This window comes from Megalopta genalis, chromosome 1 (genome assembly GCF_051020955.1).
Source record: "Megalopta genalis isolate 19385.01 chromosome 1, iyMegGena1_principal, whole genome shotgun sequence".
NCBI lineage: Eukaryota > Metazoa > Arthropoda > Insecta > Hymenoptera > Halictidae > Megalopta > Megalopta genalis.
The window spans coordinates 38822157-38848391 of NC_135013.1; the positions used below are offsets into that span (position 1 = coordinate 38822157).

Here is a 26235-nt window from a genome sequence, read left to right on the forward strand (position 1 = left end):
CTTGGAACGAAGTTTAATCTGTAATGTATTTTCCATTTTGTTCGATGACCTTTTGCCATCTCTCTGACAACTTGAAAATTCCACGCTCGTAGAAAGTCTGATCCTTTTCGGCCAAAAACTGAGTTAAGCGAGATTTTACAGCGTCGTCGTCGTTAAAAGTTTTACCACGAAGGGAGTTGTCCAGGGATCGAAATAAGTGGTAATCCGATGGCGCGAGGTCAGGGCTATATGGTGGGTGTAACATCAATTCCCAACCAATATCCATCAATTTTTGCCGAGTGGACAAAGACGTGTGCGGCCTAGCATTGTCCTGGTGGAAAATGACACCTTTACGATTGACCAATTCTGATCGGTTTTCCTTGACCGCTGCATTCAATTTGTCCAGTTGCTAACATTCACGGATAATAAAAAATAACATAATAATAATAATAATAATTTTATAATATAACATTTACGAATATCATAAAAATGGGAGTGAGAAACATCTATAACTGAAATCGGCAATTACTTAGTTGCCAACCGAATAGAATGTCTATGAAGTAGTCGCGGAGAAGAACCAATTCGAACAGTTTTCTTTTGTCCGCAATAGACTCGCCCGCGCGTCGAGCGTGTTATCGATCGCCTTGCGGCGCGAGGACATCTTGATCTTGGCGAGGTGATAGGTCGTCCGAGTGGCAGGAAAACCGAGGCTTGTCATCCGCGACGAGCATGCACCGACGCGGCTCGATAATTTGTAACGATCCTGCGGCGCGATAAGCCGCTTGCAATCGCCGCGTCGCGCCGTTGGAAATTTTCCGATGCACCGGACTGCATCCAGCGATTGGCTCTCGGAGGCGCTTCAAGGCGCGTCCCGGCCGCGCGATAAAGGATCGATTACATAAAGCAGTTCTTCTTCGTCATCGACCGTCGTTTCGCATGCAATTAGCGAGCGGTTCTTCTCGACGAGTTTTAGTGGGAGGAGGAATCGCGAGCTCGACGCGCGGATAAGTTCGTCGGAGCGCCCGCGACCACGACTGTAGGCGAGTCTTTAATCGGGGAAGACGAATGGCGGTTCGATCGGAAACGATTTGCTCGAAGGACTTCCAGTCGATGTAGTATCTCCTCCCCTTGATAAATCCCGGGAGATCGGTCGCTCGCCGCGGACGATCACGGAAGCAGCCGGGTTTTCGAGTAACTGTGCATCGCGTTCGCGGTCCGGTGCATCGGTGCATCGGTGCCAGGCGAGCGAGAATGACGGCGCAGAGCGGCGCGGCGCGGCGCGGCGGTCTCGTGTCGAAACCGAGGCGCAGATAAGCTCGTTTTAACGCGAGATAGTTAATCTTCCGCGTAATCGGCTTGTTTATCTCGACGTGCTACAACCGGGAGAACGCCGGTAATGGACCGGCCGGGAGAGGAATCGGGCTTCTTCATATTCGAAACCGCGCCGCGCAATTTGTCCCTCGTCTCGCGATATTTCAATCGAACCCGTTCGGCACCGGAGGGAGAGGCTGCCGGGTTCCGACTCCGCTCGGCCTCGAGCGGATCGAGAAAATCGGCGCGCGAACCGGGCGGACGGCAGCAAGAGAAAAACCTTGAATAATCGTCGGCGCGATCGCGAGCTTCGTCAAGCAGTGAAAGTAATCTGAATTCATCTTTTTGGCTTAACGAGCTCGACGGAGATTTCACGTAGACACCGAGTTCACCGATCCCGATCGCGCTACTCGCTCGCTCGCTCGCTCGTTCGCTCGAGCGGACTCCAGATCGCCGCTCGATCCTCGGAAGAAGAAATCGATCTCGGCACTCGGCACTCTTTCCCGCGCGGCGTCATTCGATCCGTGGAAAGCGAGACACGGTCTTCCTGTCGCTCGCAAGCGAAATGGAAATAGTACGTCGACTGGCAATACCATTTCCACGATACAAGTCGGTGCTCGCTGATACAACCTCGATACAAACGATATAATCTCGTTATGTTCACGTGTTAACTTTTATGCGTCGGTTATGATAGAACTTCGTTGAGTTATCGGAGCTGCGTCGCAACGAGCTCGGCAGAAGACTTGGTTTCTTCGGAAGCACCCTGAGCCATTTCACTAATCCCATTGTATCTGTTATCAAATCTTTGTACTGTTTACTTTCTCCGTAGAACGTGTGCTTCGTTTGTAGGATTTAAAAGCGTCTAGTGACCCGTGAGTAAATAATAAGAATAAATAAGAATAAATTCAGCGGAAACTAAAAAGATCGTTAAATGGTAGCGACGAAGTGGACGATTCGTCGGTAAAGAAATAGATAAAAACCGTTCGTCATTTTGTCCACAAAATGGCAGCAAGACTGAACAAAACCGACGAAACCGAAGATCGCGTACGATTTTAGCGAAGTCCGTGAACGGAAACCGAGCAGCTGAAGGATTTCGAAGTTGCAGCGACGAAGTTCCGGTATGCATAACGTTCTTCAACGGCGAGGCAGGTCGGAAAATGGAAGGTGAAGGTAAAGATATGCTGCAGGTTCCATTGTGTTCCCGACCGGAAAGAAAACTGAATCGGAAAGTAAGAAAAAAGAAAAAGAAGCGCCTACAAAATAGCAGCGAAGATCGCGAGTCCCATTGTTCGGTCGGCAAATAAATAAGTCGAAAAGTAAAAGGATGTTCGCACAGGAGTTGGAGGTCACGTACTCCCATTGTTCTCGGGTAAAATTGAAAATGATTTTCGAGTGGTAGCAGCGAAGTCGAAGGTTGCGTACGGCTCCTATTGTGTTCTCGAAAAGCTTGTCTCAATTACGATCTTCGCGAACGCGATTGAAACGCCGGGGCGAGAGCGTGTGTGTGCGCGCGTATACGTGTATGCATGGTCGGTGCACGAGCAGTTGCAGGCGAGTCGGTTCGAGCAGAGCGACGTTTTCTATTCCGTAAGATAGACGAGGTTGGAGCGCCGATGCGTGCAGCGTGTAGCGGCGGATTAGAGATCGGTGGGTGTGTTGCGCGGGTCGGATCGGATCGGGTGTGCGATCATGCGTTAAAATGAAAGGAGACGCGCGCGACGTGGCAAGATGAGAGACGAGAAAAACGAGCCGCGTTTCTCGGCTCCGGCTGCTCTCGGTTCTCCTTCGGCTCCTAAAAGGACAGCCGCACGCCGTCGCGGAAACTACCGTGAGACTGACGGAATCGACGGCGGGAACGTTTTTGCTGTTTAACGCGTTCGCCGACACGTCGAAACTCCGAGAAAAAAAAGAACTGCGAAACTTCGAAACAGCGTCGCTGCAGAAGAACCGAAACCGAGAATTTCCAGCCGTCTCTTCCTGTACTGGAAATCCTAAAAAAAAATTTCGTCCGCCAGTGGCAGCCGACCTGTCGGTTTTTCATCGGCAAAACACATTCGCGTCGCTCATTCGAAACCAAAAGTAACAAGGATCCTGTCGTCCACTCGTTAATTTGCAGACGGATACGCAAGAAGTCGAAGCTTGTTCGTGGCGGGACAAAAAGCCGGCGGTGTTGCTATAACGTTGAATGGTAGCCGCCTAGGAAGAAATTGGCCGGCGAGAAGTATGAATTTCGATTGCACTTTGCGGCGAGATGTATCGGTAATTAACACGTAATGAAATCCGCCGGCGCAAAATGATTCGGCAAAAAGCCCCGGCCGATAACTATGACGGATTTTTCCACTTTCTAAACTCGAGCGGCCGATCTCGAACAGCATGGAATTTTGTAATTAGATAGACGGTTTTTGTCAAAGTCACGTTGCCGGTAATGTTCGCTCGCGCGTACAATCGTTGCTTCACCGTCATCTCGAGGTTCGATTACGCCGCCGCGAATGCATCCATTGTGCGGTTAGATAACAGACCGTGCCCCAGAATTTTCGAGTCCTCAACGATACCTCGGAGATCGTTAATACACGGCGCGGGTATCTACCATCTAGATCGAAGCGGGTAAAACAATTTTCAGCTGTTATTGATTGTAACAGATGGTATTGCTCCCTATGCGCCGCGGAGCGCGTGGGCGTGAGAGATCGGTTGTATCAATCGCGAATTATGCACGTATGTGCCGAGCATAGTATTCATTAATTAACCGTGGTGCCACGACTGTCGATCGGTCGATCATTGTAACACTGTGCTCATAATTGCGATGGATTTGATCGCAACTGCTGTCGCCGATGTTGTTATAGTCTTCTGCGCGGAATAATAACAATAAAACAATACGCGATTCCGACGATTTTCGAAATACGAATAAATCGACAAAGCACCCCGACGCGGATTGAATTTTGAAAATTGCGAAGCTCGTCGAAGCGTCGATGCGGCGCAATCTACCGAGAATTGAAGGATCTCGCGGACTCTGTTCGGCTTATCTGTCGTCGATACAGTCGCGTGCTGTAAAGCAGAGATCGATCGGCGTGCCTAATAAAATTGTCGATTGAAACGAACCAATAACCTCGTACAAGCATTATTAATCGAATTAATTGCAATTCCGATGAATTTGTACTCGAACATTATATTTCTTTTACGAACGCATTCGTTCAGGGGAAATGGTCCGCCATAGTCGGACACGGATTTGTAGGGCTTGGAGGCACTCGACGCGGACTTGCGCGAGATCGTTAATTGAAATTAGCAGGTTCGACTATAATAATAATACCGGGCTCGTCGTTGGAGGTTTTCCAGTAGGCGTGATTGAAGTGTAATATTTTAATAGTAATCATAATGAAGTTACAGGATGCTTTTATACAATATGTATAGATAGAGCAATAATATAACCGTTCTTATTTATCTCGATCGACGTAATTACGCATAATCAATCCGTAAGTTTATTATCATCTATGTAGTCAGAGAGAAGGAGGAGAGGAGGAGGAGGATAAGGAGGAGAGATATGTAGAGAACACGTATCCGCAAATAGTCTTGCGTGGAAAAAACAGTTGAAGCCCTACGTTTCCGTCGACGCAGTCGCCAAACGCTATTCGCAATCGTTGTCGGTGAACTGTTAACGAACGAAACCGGGAAATAAGGAGAACCGCATTATACAGGATGGTCTCGCGAACGTCACTCTTATTGCTTCCCCTAAACTAAAACATTCGCGGGCACGTTGAACGTCGAGAACAGGTATGAGAACACGGCTGATATTCCCATCAACTATCGAGCCAAGTAATTTAACAACTATGCGTCCCGACGAGGAGCGTCCTGAGCTCCCGGATCCGCTCGCCGGATCCACGAGGCCGCATTTATATCTTCATATATAATATGTATAGTATGTATATTTATATATTAATAAAAATCACGAAGAACTTCTGTATCTCTGTTTCTTTACAAACGTTATATCCCCTAATGGAAATTTGTACACAGTTTTTCATACAACATTTCTCCCTCTCTCTCTCTCTCTCTCTTTCTCTCTCACTCTCTCTCTCTCTCTCTCTCTCTCTCTCTCGCTCGCTCTCTCTGTCTTAATTACACGCTTGTTTCGCGAGTGGTCGTCCTCGTCGCTTTGGCTTCCCGAATATCGATCCAGAACGCAGCTAGGATCCTTTCGTCTTGTATTCCCTTTCGTCGATGATTCCAGCGATCCGCCCAGCGAAAGACTCCAGCGATCCGGTGGCATCGTTTCCCGAATCTCCCTTGTTTCCGTTCCGCGATCACATCGGCTTCCACGAATACCGGCGATCGGGTTTCACAAACCCGGAACCGTCCTCGCAAAGAACTGCTCTCTGTTCACGGGGCGCCGTAACTTCGTCGCGAATAAATAATACTACAGAGGGTCCGGCTCGCGCGATTCCATCGGTCGGGATCGCGGCGAGTCGCGATTATCAATTACGTGCGCGTGTAGAACGAAAACGAGCCTGTAGGAACTACGCTACGGAGCGCCCTCCCTTCGCGCGCGGTTCTATCCACGCAGGACCGTGTCCCGATCGAACGTCGCGCGATCGTCGGGAAATCGCTGTCGATCGATCGACGAGACGGCAGCGACTTCGTTCGCACGGGGCCGCGTCCGATTCGAGCGCGGTCTAAGGAGAAAGAACTCTGCGTGGATGTCTCCCCTTCGTGTTCCCGCTGTCGAGGTGCAAAAGAACAGAGACGTGGGACGTAAGAACGTATCCGATCCGAGGACACATAAAGAGTCGCGGCGAGATCGCGCGAATATCCGATCTCGGACGGGTCTACTCGCCGACGCTTGCTTCGACGCGAGTGACCTCGGACACGATCGACGGAGTCTAGCTACGGTTTAAAAAAAAGAAAAGTTACATCCAGACGAACATCCTCGCGAGAGCCTCGCCGAAGGGTGGTCCCTTAAACGGTGTCTCTCGTCCGACGCGAACGACCTAGGGGCTATGTGGAAATCTCGATGACCGGCTCGGCCGTGTTGTTGTTCAACAGCTCCGGCTTCTCCCTCAGCTTCAGGTCGTACTGCGGCGGCGGGGTGGTCTCTTTGGTCTCGACGGGCGACAATCCGTCGGTCTCGTCCAGGGGCGAGACACCTTCCTCGCTGTCCTCGTCCTCGTCGTACTCGGTCTCCATCTTGGACTCGTGGATCTCGTGCAGCCGACTCGGCAGATAAGCGGAATGATGGGGCAGCCCGTAGCCAGCCTCGCCGCCGTAAGTCACTTTCCCCATGAACGATCGGATCTCGTCGAAGTAGGTGTCCTCCCGTTCGTTCTCGTTGCTGCTGCCGGGCGAGTCCGCCACGGACACGCCTCCGCTCCCGTCGTCCACCTCGTGCTTCTTCAGGTGTCTGTCGAGATTGGTCTGCTGGCCGAAACACCTCTCGCAGAGGTGACACTTGAACGGCTTCTGCTTGTCGTGGATGTTCCGCACGTGTCTCTGGAGGTTGCTCGAGATGCTGAACGATCTCTCGCAGTACTTGCACTTGTAGGGTTGCTCGCCGGTGTGCGTGCGCAGGTGTCTGGTCAGGTTCGCGGACCTGGGGAACACCTTGCCGCAGAACTTGCACGAGTAGCGGTCCTTCATCTTGCCGTGGGGATGGTGATGGTGGTGGTGATGGTGGTGAGGAGCGATCACGGCCTCCTGGTAAGGCTTCACGCCGGGGAACGGTCCCAACGGTGGCCTACCCAACAGGTCGAACCCTCCTCCACCTGGCCTAGCTCCGCTGAGCCCGTTCATAAGCGTTCCTAAAAAAGGTAGGCCCCGCGGAGGACCGAACGGGGGCAGCGGTGGCAGCAATCTGGACTCTGGGGCGGCGCCTCCCGGCGGCGGAGGACCGCCCGGGAAGCCGGGGAACGAGCCGGTAGGTCCGCGATACATCGCCTCGAGGAACATGGGGTGAATCGGTCTGGGGTAGGCCATGTGCGGCGGGGTGTTCGCGGCTGGTTGCTCGGCGGACAGGCTGGTTCTTAGATGGGGACTGCTCGGCACGTCTTTGGGATCGAGTTCCATAGGTGCGGAAGCTTCCTCTTCGTGTTTGGGCGGCTCCGGGGGCGGCGGTACCTCCTCTATCGACGCTGGAACCGGCGAAGGACTGCGACTCTTCCTGTCGGTAGCGTTCGAGTTGGTCTCTTGCTTCTTCGTTTGCACTCTGAGATCCAGGGGCTGGTCCGTTGTCTCCTCGCTGGTGGCCGACGAGGCCAGCTCCGAGTCCGTCTTCTTCTCGGTCCTGCTGCTCGACTCCCTCTTCTTCGAAGGTTCCTCTTCGCCGTCGGCCGGCGGCTGGACGGGTGGTCTAGCCGGAGAGGGCCTGAAGGAGGAGGTCGCTTTCTCGGCGGTGGATGGAGAGACTTTGCTGTGCTGCGGAAGCACTCTGGGCGGCGAGAAGCGCTCCTTCTTCGGGCTGTCGCTTCGCTTCTCGGCCTCATCGACCTTCGGCGGGAATAGAAGGGCCGTGTTGAGGAAGTTCGGGGCATTCGGAAAGATCCCCGGGTAAGGACCCATCAGGCTCGGCGGATAGAAAGGTATTCCTCCAGGGAGGTTGCCGGGAGCACGAGGGTAGACCATGAAAGGGCTGGGAGGCGGGGTCGGTAGCAGCGGTATGATTCCGGGTGGACCTGGAGGACCGGGGGGACCGGAAGGTGGCGTCGAGTCGCAGAAGCGCTTGTGCTTCGACAAGGAGGTGACCGTGCTGAACGACTGTCCGCATTTAACGCACTTGATCTGCATGCGACAGTCGGCGTGCATGCGCTTGTGCCGGCATAGGTTCGAGAACTGGGTGTACGCCTTGAAGCAGACCTCGCACTGGAACGGCTTCACGCTGCTGTGGATGTGGGTGTGCTGCTTCAGCCCGGAGCTGGTCGCGAACGTCTTGCCGCACTCGGTGCACGCGTGGCTCCTCGCACCCACGTGATGCGTCCGGATGTGCCGCTGGAGGTTCGACGGATCCGTGAAGACCTGCGGATTGTCCGACTGTTAGCGAAACTTTGAAGATGTTACTCTGAGGGGGGGACTTGTAGGGTTGCTCCGCGGGAGCCACGGATGTGAGACTTACCTTCGGACAGTTCTCGCAGGGGTAGTTGCGCAGATCCCCGTGGACGATGGCACGGTGACGGACCAGCAACGGTCGCCAAGCGTACGCGCGAGGACAGCTGTCGCAGCGGTGCTGTTCAGCCGGGTATCTGTGGCAGGTCACCAAGTGGCTGTCCAATCTGGAAATCGCATCCGCGATAAGACAACCAGTCTATCGGCCTCCGAGATCGTACGAGCTATCACTGTCCAGCCACTTCCATTCTCTAGCAGTTTTCCCAACACATTCTCTCACTCTCTCTATCTCTCTCCTTGTGCTTCCATGCAAACACTCCGGGGACAGTAGAGGCTACTACGAGTTAAAATTATCGCTCTTTCGTTCTCTCTCTCTCTGTCTCTTTCTAAGTCCAGTTTCCTGCCCTTCGATGCAACAGCTTTGACGGCCAGAGTACGCGTAAGATCGGTCAAGTGACTCTGCTAAAGGCTAGGACTATCGGTCGCGCTACAGATTCGCCTATGTTCGCCTAAGTTCACCAACGATCAGCGATTACGGTCTCTAGCACTGTTCTTCCGGCACTTGCTCCGTTCCTAGGATCTCGCGGGTTGGTCTCGGACGCGACCGGTGGAGGATCTCGCGGCGGATTCCTCGAGCAGGGCACCCGGGATTTAATCGATCCGCGGCGGGGGCAGCGCGCCGGCGAAGACTGCGCTCGGTGCAGTCGAGGATGATGACTAAGTGACTCCGGCAGCTCGGCGGCGGACAACCTCTCGCGTAATAACGGTCGCACGGCCCGGCCGGCCACGCCGAGGGAGGGGGGTGGTCATCGGGGGCCGTTAGGTGCACACGAACGCTCCGGGGTTGCCGCGTCCCCCGTCGCCCGTTCGGGGGTGTCGCGAAGCGGGCGCACACGGGTTATGGTCACAGGATGTGCCATGGTGTGTGCCGGCATTGATTTTACACCCTCGAACACACGTGTCGCGTGAAACCTATTCGTGGTGAGATAGTAGGCTCACGGTGACGGTGCGCCGTGCCAGATGAGCTGCGGGCACGCGACGCCTTCGATGATGCATAAGGGGGTGGCTCGATGCAACCGAATGCGGATCTCGCGCGTACTTTATGCGCCACAACAGGTGACTCTGCCTGCCCTGCCCTGTCCTACACTCCGCCCTGCCCTCCCTGCCTGCCGGCTAACCGAGCCGCACGGAAGCGGCTGGTGTTGCGGCTTGTCAGGGAACCGGGAAACTGATGCCGGAACCGAACCAAATGGACGGCCGAACTTGCGGAGCTAGTTGGCCCGAGCAACAAATAAAAGTGCGACCGCCGGAAACCGGTCGGCCCGGCGCGGTGGTCCACCACGATGGCAGATTCCGAGTCCAATCGTTCATTCGCGCGACGACGATCGAGAACGGGCACGCGACGGTACGCGTCACGGAAAAATCGTATTGGTCGGAAGAACGTGTAGGGTTCGAAGTCGAAGTACGCCAAGGTGGACGGTTTGTTTTCGATCGGCGAGGCAATTAGAGCAACACGTGCTGCGATTTTCCGAATCGTGGGAAGTAGCCGGTAGGCGACCTCCATATGGCGGTCGGGTCGGACAAGTATTTGACTTTTCGTTGAATGGCGGGGCGCAAACAGCGCCGACCCCTGAAAAAGTTATCGGGCAGTTTACCCCTCGAAATAGTTCGCGTGCTCGGGACCCCTCTCTTTTCGTTAGGAACGCAACTAACGCTCTGATTTCGAGAGGATAACCGATCGTTCCAGTATTTTGTCGAACAATTAATCATTTATCCGGGAATGTGCAAGAGTCGCGAGACTCGATGGATGTTCGAACAACATAATACGAACGTTTATAATATCGCAGTGACGTCGATACGACGGTGGCATCTCGTTTTAGGAGGCAATTACCGACGATCTGATCCGAAGAGCGTGCTACGTCGTTTTATGAATCGTTCATGAGTCGAGCCGTGTATCATCTGATCAGCGGCGGATTCTAACTCGCGCGGATGTAATAACAAGGCTGTTTCGCGTCGATAACATATCTCGGGAGCGTAGAGTTCTCTCTGGCGAAAAGATAACGTCATTACTCACAGTTCGATGTCTTGGAACGGTTTGTCGCAGACGGTGCACCTGGTCTCGCCCTCCTCCTCGTCCTCTTTATCCTCGTCGATGGTTCCGCTGTGCTGCGAGGCTGCAAGCACAAAGAAGAAAAGGCTGGTGAAACAACGCCGGCCGTGGTCGGGAGACAGGGTGGAAGTCGTAATTCCGTTCCAGTTTGTGACGGGCTGCGGCTCTATAAATTACACCCCCGAGGAACGATGATACGTGACCCGTCGCGGTGCGGGCGAATTACGTGATCGAGAACTGGCGGCGGGGGCCAGCGGAGAGTGGCGTGACAAGTGGAAGCCGGGATTGTTCCTGAATTATTAAATCAAAGCGGCACTATCGTCGCGCATCTGCGCCGCGAAGAGCTCGACGTGTTCCGCGAGCCTCTCCGAGCTACAATTTTTTCCCCTCGAAATACGAATATCTGCAAACTTTTGTAAATCGTTCGTGCTCACAATCGTCTCGAAGACAGCCGGCGCATAAATCGAAGCGGGAACGGACGGAAGAACTCGGACGACACTCTCTCTGCACTCGTTGCGCGAACTATGTTTCGCTGCCGCTAATCCGTCGCGATGCTGCAGCGAGCAGAGACAATGGACACAATGATGCACCGGCTCGAGCGTCGCACGTTGTCCGCGAGGGAAAACGCGGACGGGGGTGTCCGGGACCGCTTCCTATTGGTAAAAGCCCGGCCAATCGCAGGTGAGACTCCGGTTGCCCCCCTGCGGCCGCTATTTACCCCCAGCGGACAGAAGCAACGGCAGGTAAAATCAGGAGCCGTGAACGAGACGGTGAATAATTTTTACCGTCCACGATTCTCTCGAGGAGACCGTTTTTCAACATCGGAACGGGGGGGGGCGGGGTGTTCGTTAATTTAGAAATTACAATGACGAAGGCGATGTCGGAAATCGTTTTAAAAACGGAAGAAGAATCTACGGTTGAGCGACGTTGGCACAGTTTATGATTAGTTCCAAATAATTTCTCGCTTCGGAACATAATTTCAAGATTCCAGTCTAAGTCACGCTATTTAACACAATATGTACGGGAGAGATATTGATACCATCGTAAAAAATTTAATTTTTTTTTATTAAAAAGACATAATATTTTCGAAAAGGACTATAAGATTTTAATAGCAGATATATAACGGGGATTATCAGGATTTCGCAATGGGATTCTTTAAAGCATACAACAAAATTTTAAAAGATATTTAATTTTAAAAGGTATTGATACCTTTCCCTCACGGGGTGTGTTATTATACATAGTTGTATAATCTTGAACATTTTCTCGTTTAATGACTGCAATCATGTTATGGGACTAAATACGATATCATTTAACGTGTCATCCTTATTGCTGAATCAACTCGAAAACTTCCAACGGTCGGTCGTAATCGAATAGGCTGTGCGTCGATGAATTTTACAAGCATAACAGAAAGTTCGAGAGATCGAAGTGGTCGATCGAGTATTAGCCAGGCGATTGGCGAGATCGAAACGACACCCGTCCTCCAACGGTTATTTAAATCTGCCGCTACACTTGTCCGGACCATATGGTCGAACGATGGCCCCCAACGGACCTTCATGGGAACCGGGCACGGCCCCTACGCCACCAACTACGCCCAACGCTACGAAGCAACCCCCTCTAGAACGTTAATCGTTTCTCCATCCGCGACTAATTTGAAGCGGCACGCCGTGAATTTAAACAATAAAGGATGCGGTCGGCCTCGTGATCCACAAAACGGGGTCACAGCTAACCAGCCGCCGAAAGAGGACTAGAAATAAATAGCGAAAGGCCTGTACGGACTGACAGAAGGGTGTGAGAATCGACCGATTTGTTCGAGATGCTGTTATACTGAAAACATACAAAAAAACTGTCAACCGGACTTTGCGAAGCAAAACGGACTCAGCGAATTTTGTGGAGCGCGCCGTTGTTGCGAAGGCATTTCTGATTGGCAGAGAATGCGAGGAATATCTTGCTACTGAAATGATTGGAGCTCTGTTTCTGGGTCTACGGGAAGTTCGTTTGATCTGCGGACTACGGACATTATCGGGGAACCAGCAACGAAGCCTGACTTTTCGACAACGAAAAAACCCACCGTCGGATTGTGGAAAGTCAACAGGTGGGATCTACCGGCAACACCCCCTGCGGACGCGTCAGTTGGCGGTTGCATGGGAAAAAGTAACGGAAATCAATGTTCCCGTGGCATCGCGAGGTAGCAGGATCAACGAGATACCCCGAAGAATTCGTGCGAAGCGGCGGACACCTTCGGACCGGAACCGAGCCACCTGCAATTAAGCCCGACGAAGCCGGAGCCGGGCTCGAGCGAGACGGAATGTCGCAACGCGTAAAAAGCCGGTACTTCCAGGAACGGAGCGATGCAAATAATTCACTATAGAGGCCAGCTAATTGCGTGTTACAGAACGTCAGATGAGCCTACGCGATACTTCGGTTGATTGATAGTAAAAGCCAGGAAATTATAATATTAAATATCAGATTAGGTCAGAATCGTGCACGCATTTTCCCCGACTCATTCCAGCTCGTTAGAAACAAGCCCTGACATTTTACGCTCGCAACATCGCGCTCCAGATTCACGCCTCGAACTATTTCGAGCGGTTCACCCTCGGGGAGTCGATTAGGTGCCTTCTCCGAGGGAAAGTCATCCCCGGCGTTCGTCCCACGCACTGTCCGCGCGGAAAACGCCTCGAAGGCCGGCGAAAGTCAAACGTCGGACAGGACGTGTCATTAGTTCGATGAATCAGATAGGGTTGCAGCTTGTCACGCGTTTTCACCCGCCCCCCGCGCGCGATCGCGCGCGTGCCACCCCCTCGGAAAACAGCGTCGCGTGCCCTTTTATGCGCGGATACCCCTTTTTTCAGGCCGCGTACCCTTTCCAACCTCTTTTTCTCTCTTTCTCCCGGTCGAGGTCGCCCCGGAGGCCAGGTTTACGCGCGTGTTAATCGACAATACCAGGCCATAAATTATCCGCGACCCTAAATAGAGCCATCCAGAGGCGAGATGAGCGTCTCCCTGGACGGAGCGGAACGATACGGAACGGAACGCGGAGCAAATGTTGCGGGGAGGGGCGCGGCGAGGGGAGGCTGGAAAACGGGACGCCGCGAAAAATCCAGACCATAACTCACGTTAACTGCCGTCGCCAGTTGCATCTACGCCCCCCGATGCACGCGCGAGAGCGCGACGTGGTTTACCGAATCGTCGGGAAAAATGCGTCTGTCCTGGGATCATAAAACGTATGGCTTGTCATTCGACAACTAGCGCTGCGAGAGAACAAACCCCGGTAACAGTTTCGCTCGTTTCACACGCGACCAACAGAATTCGAAAATTTCGAATCTGTCGTTCGAACTCTAGCCGTTCTAATTCTACTCGTCGATTAGAAATTCAACATCGCCAACATTAAGATCTAAAGATACGGATATTTTTGTATTTATCGTTCGATCACCGTACTTGAACCTGGAATATAATTCATATCGGCGAGTACGATTGTTTGAAAAGATCGCCGAACGAAATTGGAAGTTTAGAAACGGAGAACTCGTGGGTGCATGACGAATGGGGTTGTAAAATGGATAAGAAAAAAACCGCTCCACCCGTAGGAGGGATGTAGTCGCCATTTTAATGCGGTCGTATGCATACGCGACCCCATGCATGCACGTTAAAGCGATTCCCTTCCCGCCTCTGTCGCGTCCTCTGTTTCTCTCCTTCCCACTCTCCCTCTCTCCCTCTATCTCTCTCTCTGTCTGTCTCTGTCCGTGGAAAAAAATGATCCGCTCAAAGGGAGACAGGGCAGAGATATCCCTCGCAAGGGCTGGTACAGCGTGTACCGTTTGTTTGACATCATTATTCTCGCTGCACGCACCAGCTTGCCGGAGATTTCACGTGAAAATGGCCCCGCTGGATTAACGACGGTGCCGTTCTACCATTTCCGAGTACTTTATAGACGGCACTTTTTTCTCGCTTATTAGAAACCCCCGGGGAACTATTGCGGGGTGACGCGGCTTTAATTCGTGCCGGAGAATCCTGTTATTCGATGAAAATGTTCGCAAATTGAATCGACGATCTTCCTCGTTCAGAAACGACGGCCTCTTTGTGCGTTGTCACATCTTCGCCGACTGTGTCAACGAATAGATCAAGTGATCACTTAACGGCTTTTTTAAATATTGAGAGTTAAATTTAAACATTAATTATCGAATTTTAATTTAAATATTGATAGCTGGACTGCGAATTTTATGCATTTCCGACAAACATGAGTAGATCAAATTACAGAACAGTGAAAACATTTTAAAAATTTAAAAGTTCCATTGCATTATTTTCAACTGAATAGAATAATTAAAGTATGATAGAAACGTCTATGCATAAAAATTCGCAGTCTATTGATGACAAAGTGTGATTTTTTTTAGAAAAAACCAAACAAACAAACTCGATAAATTCAAATTATTAATGTATCGTACGAGTAATTCCGAGCAAACATTCGCCGGAAGCGTGTGGGAGCGGGTGTTTCCGTTGCAGGTCGCCCTCCGGCGACCATTTACAACGGACGAAATCTTTGAAAATTTCATTGGGGAGTGGAAGCGATTTAATTAAGAAGCCGAGCGTCGGTGTCTGCTGTCCTCCAGTGAGACGTTTACGAGCCGCGGGAGTTACGGGTAAAAATCGCCGGCGAATTAGCCGTAGACACCGCGCGCCGAACTTCGCCAATAATCCCGGTTTTAATTACCGCGACATCTGGGTGTCGCTTATAAACCCCGTCTCCAATCTCCGCCCAGCAGTCATCCGGATTCTGACCATCGCGCAGGAGTTACAACCAGATAATTGTCGCGCAGCCAGGCACCTAGAGTACCAGCCCCTTCTCGCAAATGTGCGCTGATATACGTATATATTTATATATATATATTTTTACGTAGACAAATATATGTATACAGTGGCCGAGAGAAGTGCGCCTTTTAAAACGAAATTAACTTTTTTAAAGATGGACTAAATGACGTTTTTTTAGATGATCGAGAGACTAGTCTACTGGACAATGAGTAAAATGCTTTCTTTGAAAGAAGTGCGCCTTTTAAAACGAAATTAACTTTTTTAAAGATGGACTAAATGACCTTTTTTCAGATGATCGAGAGACTAGTCTACTGGACAATGAGTGAAATGCTTTTTTTGAATTTTGCTATTGCTTGGAATAACGACAAAAAATAGAAGTCTCCCGTTTTCTAACTTTTTTGTCGGAGCTTATAAGAATAATTTAAAAAATTCCAAGCTATAGGTGCGGAAAATTTTTAAAAACTGCTGATTTCTTATATTTTTTCGTCAGACGTGTCAAAAATCGCGGCAAAACTGCGATTTTTGCGATCTTTAATTTGTTCTGACTAATAACAACTTCAACAGATCTCGATAAAATTTTCAGAATACATATAAGTTACTAAAAAAGGAATTTTTTAAATTTTCGTTATAGGTGCAGATCAAATATTTAAAAAACGAGAGTCTTTTATTCTTTTTTTGTCATTTGAAATAATAGAAAAATGAAGAAAGCAGTTTAGCGATTGCCTAGTAAGATTAGTCCCTCAATCGTCTAAAAAAAAAATTCAAGTCATTTAGACCAGTTTGAAAAAAGTTACTGCGTTTTAACGAACACTTTTGTGGGCCGCTCTATATGCAATACATATTTATACGTAGGTAAGTATATACGTATTTTCTCTTTAATGAAACTCGAAGATGGATCGCCGTTTCGAATTTGAAATTTCTGTATAACGGACTTCTCCCGGGAGCCGAAGCCGACCCCGAAACTTGGCCGAGCTAATGGAAGGGCGAGCTAGGGTGCTCGTTTTATTGGTCGAATCGGGCGCGGCCCACCCCCGCGAGAGAAGGATGTTTTATAACGAAATTTAAAGCGGCACGAGGCCGGCCCGACACGCTGCCGGGAACGCCTCTATCTCGAGATAATCAGCGCTTATTACCGAACAGGACAGGGGTTAATACGCAACGGCCGCGGCCGGCCAGGTGAATCACGCCAGGAATCACGGGTGCATGACGAGCAAGAGCGGTGGCCTGCAGTCAACGATTCACGATTTACCCTCTGTCCTCCCTCGCATCGGCCTTCGCCGACTACCCTGGCCACCGACTACAGAAGACACCTGCCCACCCCACGCGTTCCGACTCGCACACGATCGCGATCCCGCAAACAAGCACGAGTCAGCGCGATCCGTATCGGCCCGAGAAGTCGTAAAGCCAGCTTGCGCCGCTAATTCCACCTATCGTAACCGGTTCGATTATCTGACAGATCGTCCGCCGTTTCCGGTCTTTGTTCAACGAAATTAATTGATCGTCGAACTGATTAATGGACGCGCGGCTGAATCTCCGGTACTCGAGTTCTTTTGTTATCCAAACGCGTTTCACGCAACGAACAAAGCAGTGTTTGCTGTACAAATCGGTAAAGATTTCATCTGGCATTGTATCGGGTTCTTGGAAAAGCAATCACGGCTTTTTTGTAAACTACAGTAATTTCTCCCTAATCCGCGCTGAAATGGCGCACACAAATGGACAATGTGGGAAGAGAAGATTTGATTATTCGAGTCTCGCGGCTTGTTCTTATAGTTACCGATTGGCAATAACTATAAAAATGAGACGCAAGGCTCGAATAATCGTATCTTCTCTTCCCAAATTGTCCATTTTTGTGCGCGGTCTGAGCGCGAATTAGGGAGAAATTACTGCATCTACAGTAAATTCTCCTTAACTAACGCTTAGGTTGTACACAAAAATGGACAATTTGGGAAGAAGAGATACGATTATTTTTATTTTTTTCTTATAGTTACCGATTGTCAACAACTATAAAAACGAGACGCGATGCTCAAATAATCTCCTCTTCCCAGATTTTCCATTTTTGTGCACAATCTGAGTGTCAATTAGAGAGAATTTACTGTATTTGGAAGCATACTAAGCCCGTAACCTGTTAAGGTTTTACTTAGACAGTGTATTATGGTTTTCGTTCATATAGTTTATTTAATACAGAACGAGAACGTGTGCGTGTTGACAAAGTCTAATAGGAACAAAGGCATTTCGTGTGATCGAATATAGAAATCGACACGAGTCGATATTTTGCCTGTAAATAGCGGTTTAGAGTTCTAAAGTTAGGCAGTTCTTTAAGGTTAGGCTTTTCACTTTGTTACTTTCAGCAACTTTTGCAACAACCCAATGGTTAAATAACTAATCAATTCGGATAAGAAGAGTGCACGTTGTACGTTGTTGCATGATCCCACCCGATCTTATCGCAGCCTTTCATGGCCCATTTTTACGATGGTGTTACTTTCACACCGAAGAACAGATAAAACTTGGACGAGTGTTACAAACTAGCCGCTTCAATTATTCGTTTACCATCGACGAAGTTTCACAGGACCGACAGCTTGTGCCGGCCGAAGAGAAGGGCTACAATGATCTGCCGCGAATGAAACATCGTCGACGTCTCCCGATTAGCTTGAACGAGTATCCCGCGCGTGGAAGAGGCTCGTTAACGGGTCTAATAATAATCGCTAGAATGGAGCCGGAGTGCTCGAAGCGACAAGATCGTAGATACTCACCGGTCTCCCGATCGCTTCTGTCCTCGGTTGTATTTTCTCCGAGCATGTCCTGCAGCTGAAGAGGTTCTCGAACGCCGAGAAGAAGCTCTTCACCGACCGCTATGTCCCGCACAGCCTCGTACACCATCTGCGGACAATCGCACCCTTGAATCTTCCTACCCCTTGGTCCGCGGGTCGTCTCGTGCCACGATTCGAGTGCCGGCGTCGCGAAACCAGCGGCAAGATGTCGCGCCGATAACAATCGCGGAAAACGGTCGCGGCGGATAAAGAGCCGATATCGAGTCATCGAATCGGCGTTGCAATAATTTCCAGGCCCGGCCGGGGCCAGCCCATCGCGCGGCCATTAAACTCTCGGCCCCGGCCGACACGTACTTTACATCCGGGTCCATAACGTTCGAAAGCGATCAAAGGATCTTTACGGTGTCCCCCGAAAAGTCATTACGCCGCCGATTCCGTAGGGCCGTGATACCAGAGGCGAGAAACGCGTCGTCCCCCATTCCCACAACGATCGCGGGGCGTGCACCGAGCCCAAACGACTCTGTAGGGTGACTTAATAACTAAACATCCTGTATACTACCGACCAATACCATGTGTCGATGTTCGCACAGATAGAGAGGACGACCGCGCGGGATCCACGTCCTGCGACCTTCGGCTATCGTCGCACGGAGAATCTCGGGAAACGGATGATCGACTTTGAAATTCGAGTCCTAGATTGTAGCATGTATGATCTAAGTTTTGGTACGTTTGTTGGTTCCTATCGGTTGCCAGCTCTTTTTGCGAGGGCCTCGAAGATGAACTTTAATGTCTGGTTTAAAAAATCGCGTTTTCTGTTTTATCTATTGTACTTTGCCATGCGAGATAGATCGAATTTAAGCGTGTCGCCTTAACCATGGGTTCACTAAGCTGGATCTATTTCGAGCCGAATGGTTCACGTTACTCCAGGGCTTTTGTGCACAGCGATTAGGGTTTACCTAATTAGCGAGGAAAAAAGTCTTTTCAGGAAGCTTCGTGTAAACAGAAGAAATAATTGTGTCGATAAACGTAACATAGACTTTCCATTTGCAAAGACATTTTTGTAATAAAATCAGCGTATGTGTTGCTCTCTCTTTTCATCCATTCTCTAGAATATAATATCGTTATAATAATCTTACGAAACGCTGATTTTTTGATACACAAATAAAGAAAGTTTGCTTTGGGCGAAATTTCGCCCGTCTTCGGCTTTCGTTCGACCGCTGAAGCTTTAGTCATCCTACGGTTGAAGGGTGATCTTTGCAGTACATGTAAGCAAAAAAATGAAGTCGATGGCTACATTTTGACTCTCCGAAAAAATACGCTACCCTGAATCTAGCACGATGCATTATTAATCGAAACCTACTATGGCTAACCACTCAAGAATAGATAATAAATTTATACAGCGATTGAATTTAGCTCATGCTTCGACCAATCTACCGGTCGAAGAAGCACACCTTGCTCGCTCTAATTCGCGAATTTACATCGAAGCTGGCCACGATTTAATCGAACGCAGCAAAGTGCAACAGAGTCGCGAGCGATTTGGCAGTTGGACGTGCGCCGCGAACTTGCTCGCGGTTTCCGTTCCATCGTTGGTTAACGAGCCAACGGTTCGCCCGGTGCGTTTCTTTTTTCACGAGTTTCGCCGCAGGTAAGGACTGCCACTGACACCCTGTAATTATTCCTTCCTATTAACTGCAACTGTCGATCGGCCGTGTGTCAGTTGCGCCGGCGATCGGACCCGTAAACGGTTCCGCGCCGATACCGAGTTTCGAAACAATCGAACGGGGCCGGAAACGGCTGCCATTGCGCGCGGAATTCGGTGAAAAATTCGGGCGCCCGATGGCTTAATTACCTGTCCGCCAATGAGCACGTGACGCATGTTGACGAGATGCGGGCTTCTGGTACTGCACACGTATTTCAGCCAATTGTTCGTCTCGTGGGATGCGTCCAGCCAACCCCTCACTCCGCTGCCGGCGGTGCGGACCTGGGAACGGGAAGAGTATCGTTAACGGAAGCAAAGGTTATCCGAAATTACGGAGGATAATGTAAGTTTTTAAATGGTCGAGGGGAGATCAACTCAGCGGTAACTAAATTATTTAACACGTTGAGTGCCATGTCAGCCATCGGTGGCTGATAGTGAACGTTCCGTTTAGGCCGCGTCAACCACCGGTGGCTGACAGTGTAAAATATGATATAAAACTGAAAACGCGCGTGGCCTGACGGGGATTTCCTTAAGAATTCGCGTGGCGCTCAACGTGTTAATCTTGTTGCCGGTAGCGTGATCTTTTCAGTGCAGAAAGATTAGAATTATTATTTATTTATGAGAAGAAGAGGAGAAAAATCATTCGAGGAAGAAGTAGTTGTGTCGAAGAACATAACATAGACTTTCCATTTTCAACTGCAATTTTATATGTCGGAAAACATACAAAAGATTACAGATAATTGTAAGAGTTAAGAAGACGATGCACATAGATGTTAACTAAACAATAGATATGTCTAAAAATCCATATGATGTGACACGATTCTCTGACTTTCAAATCGTGTGGTGTCTAGTGGATGCTCGAGAGATAAAATAAAAACGGTCTGGTAATAGAGGACAAAAGATCATCGACGATTTTAACCGTTTAGCTGCTTCGATCTATTTTTAAGATCAATTATGTGTGCGTTTCATCGATCACACTGGGTGCAGTTTCTTTCGACAAAAGTTGTTCTAGAATTATTCTAAAATGTGTAAAATTTATTAATACGTTTCACAGACATTTTAATCTAAATCGTACGAGAAGTATTTTTTCAGAATATCAATAATTGAGCCGTTTATTTTGAAAGTGGCATAAGTCACTTTATTTTTAAGTCGATATATTTAAGGGTTTGCGTTTTAGCACGTTTAAAAATATGGATGCTAACTTTCGAGAAGATTTACTTGTATTTGTTATCTCAGGATACTGATATTTTTCTCAGTATAAATAATTTCGGATAAACATTAAAAAATCACCACTTTTCATCACGGTAAAGTGACTTAAGCCACTTTCAAAATAGATAGTTTAGAAAAATGACTGACATATATTAATTTTCTCCGACGTATTTTACTGAAGCGATGTTTTGAAAGGACAGTGATTTACTAAAATTGTTGAATAAATTACATATATAATAATAATTTATACCATAAACATATTTAATATAAAGGTTTGATTTAAGTATTTTTTATTTTAATATTCATAAAATACACAAAAATAATTAGTACATTTTGAAACATCAGTATAAGTAATTTATATGAAAATACATCGGTTCAATTAAATTTTCGTCATCAATAGGAGTGATTAAGTCCTCGGAAATCGTATTTTGTTTCAAATTTTTAAAATAACTGTGGTATATTGGGGGTATATAATTAAGCAAGTCCATCATGTCCTTGTATTTTGCTGAAGAAACAGGACGAGATCCAGCATATAACGGATCCATTTCTATTTGTGAATAACGCCTAGGTCTTCCTCTTTTTGGTGACAAATCCAAAGTTAGAAATTCATCTTTTTTTTCATCACTATTCTTTCGCACTTATAAAAGTAAGTCCAGTGATCACAACTTTTTCAAAAATACTGAAAATAATTCAAAACAATACTTCACACACACTTATCACACGTTTCTATTTCTTTTACACTAAGCCCCGCAATCAATTTCCTGAGTACAGCGACTTACGCCACTTTCAAAATAAACATGTTTGTTATACCGTTAATTAGCAAAACTTCTCTCGAACAAATCTCCATAGTTCTTAACTTATTGATTGCAAATTTTTTTTAATGAAAAGATACCGTTCAATTGTAATTAGTGTTACCATTAACTCGATTTTTTTGAAAAAGTGACTTATGCCACTTTCAAAATAAACGGCTCAATTATGTTGATAATACAGATATAACAGAATAACAAACAATGCTCGTGTCCATTCAGAATTTCATCAATTTCACGACAACGAATCTTTTACTCGCAAACTGAATTATCAAAGTGAGAATTCGCAAGAAAGATCCGCGTGCATCGAAAACGCACTTGTACGCGCTTACCCTGCACCTGACGCAGCCGAGGGAAGTGCAAGGACCGTTAAGAACGCGTAAGTTCGGGGATGCGGCTGGCCCCATGCACGTGCGGAAAATAGTTCGAACGAATGTCAATTTCCGGAGGCGAGCCGCAATGTTTCGGATCCGGGACATTGCGTTTAACGGACTGCCGCCCATGGACGCGCGTCAGCCTCCACTCATCACCCTTGCTCTGCAGCCGCAGCATCCAATAGGGTGCTGTGTCAGCTCCCTACTTTTAGGGCGAGACAAGTGATTTTTTCAATTGTCTTGCGCTCGGCCACGCAACGCTCCCCGAGACGCTTGGTCGGCCAAGCGTCTCGCCCCGATCCGCCCCTGGACACCGTGCGCCTTTCGATGGGCTAATTCCACCCCTCCACGGCGCTCTCTTCTCACGCTGTAAACACATTTTGCACTTCCACCGAGGAGCTCGTTGCGTCGGGCTGCGACGACGTACAACTCCGTCATTAGGAGCGCCGTTCTCTTTCCGTCCATTTATTTCAACCCCTACGTAATACGACGCGAAATCGTTATTTCTGTTATTCTAACCCAGACGAATTTCTAATACAAATGCACGTGTTTCCGAGTGAAATACGGAACAAAATGATTGATTAGAGTGTGTACTCTGCGCGAAAGCGCTTATCACGGATGGATCTTAGAGCGTTCGCGAGTCCGCGAACGGCCGCGGTGACAGGTTTTACGTACCACCTGCCGGTAGCGAGCGCAACTAGCTCTAGCTGCGCCCACAAAAATCAATGAATCTCGCAGGTGGATAAGCGTCTGCCTTGCAGGTAAAGTAATCACGGTTACCGAGCACCTGAGAGCAGCGAGCAACTGTTCCCAGCGGGTGCAAGAGGCTCGCTCATCCTCGCACCCCGGATAATCCGCGCGGCTCGCGTAAACTAAGAAAACATCGGATGATCCTCCCAGTATTTACTCGCGCTTCGACACTTCCAAATTCGTGCTCGGCACAGCCTCCGATAAAAAGGCGTCGACGTCGGCCGTGTGCGCCAACATTTGCGATCGCGTTCCAGAGAGAAAGAGGGAGCGAGAGGAACGAAAGAGCGTGGAGCGGAGCCACGATCTCCGATTTGCGGCGGGATCAATGATTTCTCACGAGCCATCGAGTATCGCCGATCGAGCCACGGGAGCTCAGGTAGCCGGCTGACTAGTAATACCCTGTAATGCGGGAATAAGAAGTGGGACAGTTTGGCGAAAAGGAACACGAAGAAAGAGAGGGCGTGAGACGCCGTGGCCATAATGGCCAGTTTAGCTGGCACAGCCGCTAAGGACCGTTTCCGGAAGATGGGCACGAACGGGCCGCGTCACAATGGGGCCCTGCGACGCGACAGATTAGGATCTCTCGCGAGCGACACCTCCGACAATGATGCGCAAAGCTCGCCGATCCGTGAAACGGTATTTGCGCGAGCCATGAAGAAGACAGTTCCTCCGTCGAGGGTGAAATCGAGGGTGAAATCGGGCGTTCCGCTTTCGAGATACGCGCGAGTTTCTGATTAAATACTGACCCGGCGTTGCCGAATGTCGATCTATTGTTACCAGAACGATCCGGGAAGCTTCGTTATCGAGTTGCAAATGATCGTCGTTAACGGCGCCGACCAATTCTAAGAGATAAAAAGCACGTAAGTCTCGAAACGCTCGATATTCGCGGGACATTCGAGGCGTTAAAGGCGGCTATTAAGTTTCACCGAGTGTCGGACGTTAATAAATGGAGCCTCTCGGCCCGCAGGCGAGCTCTTTCACGGTTTTCGGGAAGAGGCTCGTGGCGACCGAGGCAGCGAGGCCCCGCAGCGGGGACTTTGAGCGCTTTGTCGGCGCGCTTGGACATGTGCTAACAATTCGTCGGACAGATTTGTCTAGCCGTGGATCTCGTTCGCTCCCATAATCGAGGCACAGAAGCTGCCTGGGCCCGAGGGTTCCGAAGCTTCTCCCGTTGCAAGCGGAACGCGCATTAACCGGTGGGGATTCTTTGAAACACGGGCGAAAATAGTCGGGCATCTTTGCCGCTGCTCCACGCCGTTTCCATCGCGGGTCGGCGGGGAGAGAGAATTAATTGCGGGCATTATCTGGGCACAGTGGCGACGGACACAGGAGAAAACGATCGCGGAAAGGGAACAGAGCGCGCGGGTAACAAACGCGGTCGAAGCGGAAACAAACGAGGAGGGAGGAAAGAGAGGAAAGCGGAGAACGCGAGCGACTCGGCTCGGCTTGGCTCGGCGCTGCGCGCGCCACGCGAATAAATTATAATTGCATGATTCCTTGAGCCTCTTTGCCGGTTACGGCGCAGCACGCGCCGCCGCGAAATTGCTAAAATTGGCAGAAATGCGCGACCATTTTAATTACACCCGCGGCTTTCGCACCGATTTCTCTCTTGCAAGAACGTTCGTCCGTCTCTCCGCCGCGGCGCTGGAAAATCGACGCTCAGCCGAGGTTCAGGAGGCCAGCGATCATAGGCGGGAATTGCCAGATTTGGACCAGCTCCTTCGTCGAACCGTCATGCTTGCTACTGCAGGAATCGGAATTTATAAGGTCTTTGGGTTACAAGGGCTAGGAGAGAATCGGTCGTCGGTCGGCCGGGACAGCCAATTTCGCTTGGCTTTCCGTTCGAGCGAAGTCTGTCTCCTGGAACTGACGGTGGACTTTTTATCGATCGAGATCGTTGTGCGGAACTTGGAATATTAGGGTTAAAAGATAAATGTTGTAGAAGGACGACGCCGGAAGAGAAAATTCGATGTCAGTTCCCATGGACTGGCGCCGCATTTAACGTGTTAATTGGTTGAAGCAGTCGTCCGGCAGGTGAAAGATCCGGGCTCGAATCCCGGTCTCGATCTTATTCGATTCGTCGACTCATTTTCTCCTACACTAGCAAAGAGAGGGTTTCTCCTACGCACAGCTATCAGCGTCGATTTGCCGTCAACAACGCTTCGGGATCTATTGTAGCTACGTACAGTAATTTCTCCCTAATTCGCGCTCATATTGGGCACAAAAATGGACAATTTGGGAAGAGGAGATACGAGATTATTCGAGCCTTGCGGCTCGTTTTTATAGTTACCGATTGCCAACAACTGTAAAAACGAGCCGCAAGGCTCGCATAATCGTATCTCCTTATCCTAAATTGTCAATTTTTGTGAGCAATCTGAGCTAGGAAGGAATTACTGTATTTTGGAGAATTTCTTTTCCACGGAACTGGTACATTCCTAATTTGACCGCCGGTGCGAGAACGGTCCTCGAAAGAGCGAAGAATATCCGCAGGAGGAACGGTCAGGAGGAATCCTCCTCGTCGGCGCAGCATGGGGCCCGCAGGACAGCCGTGTCGCACAAAACACGCGATCTCCTCCTTTCTCATTGTAACCTCGCACCTCCAACAAAAACGAGTCGACGAAAGATGCTTCGACGTCGGTTGGGTTTTACCGAAAATAGCCCAACGGGAAAGCAGGACGCTGGTCGGGCAGACAGCGCGGCAGATCCTCGTGGATCCTCCTGAATGGACCCTCATAATCGGCGAGGTTCCGCGTCGTTTTCGTCGCTCGAAGGGATCAACCGCCGTCCGATCCTTGATCGTGATCTTTGCCGTCGAGCGACACCCTCTATCCGAATCGGGCCGTCACATGGAACGTGTCCATTCACAAATTAAGATATCGTGGCGTGCCGCTACCTGGATCCTCCTGTCGATCTTCGACGATCCTTCCCGGCAGCTTGTGAATGGGCCGGCCGCCATTCACACGATTCGAAGACGAATTGTATCGATTATGGCCGCTGACGCACGACGATTTTTATTCGGTGCTCTAGAAACCGGAACACGGTGCTACGATCTCGGTGAAAAGTATTCGATCGGGTTAACCCTCCCGTTTTCATTCTACGTTGATCAGCACTCGTTTGTTGCTAACAAAGTCCTGTGCGAGGCAGATGATTTATACTTGTCGAATTGTTAATATTTGTCGAACTATTGAAATATTGATAACAAAAGAATAGAATTGTATTTCGATTTAAGACACGCCAGTCTGCACTTGATAAATCATGTTGAAAATCTTTGCGGAGACTCTTGACGCGATATTATGGAGCAAGTGACTCGTCGAGTCACAACTAAGCTGCGAATGTTGAAACATTTATGAAC

At 49.5% G+C, this 26235-nt stretch overlaps 1 protein-coding gene across 4 annotated transcripts in view; it reads right to left on the minus strand.

The window, feature by feature from the left end:
* Positions 1-4629: 4629 nt before the first annotated feature.
* The window catches only part of LOC117218726 (transcription factor hamlet), a 78302-nt gene continuing 56696 nt past the window's right edge, over positions 4630-26235 (minus strand). For 3 of the 4 annotated variants that reach the window (XM_033467295.2, XM_033467298.2, XM_033467294.2), the window contains exons 4-8: positions 19895-20026; positions 18031-18157; positions 10445-10544; positions 8381-8537; positions 4630-8298 (exon numbers count right to left, since the gene is read on the minus strand). In XM_033467295.2, the coding sequence (XP_033323186.1) occupies positions 6274-8298; positions 8381-8537; positions 10445-10544; positions 18031-18157; positions 19895-20026 (2541 nt within the window). In that variant the 3' untranslated portion in view covers positions 4630-6273. The remainder of the gene's footprint in view (positions 8299-8380; positions 8538-10444; positions 10545-18030; positions 18158-19894; positions 20027-26235) is intronic. The other variant, XM_033467297.2, reaches the window with a different exon arrangement.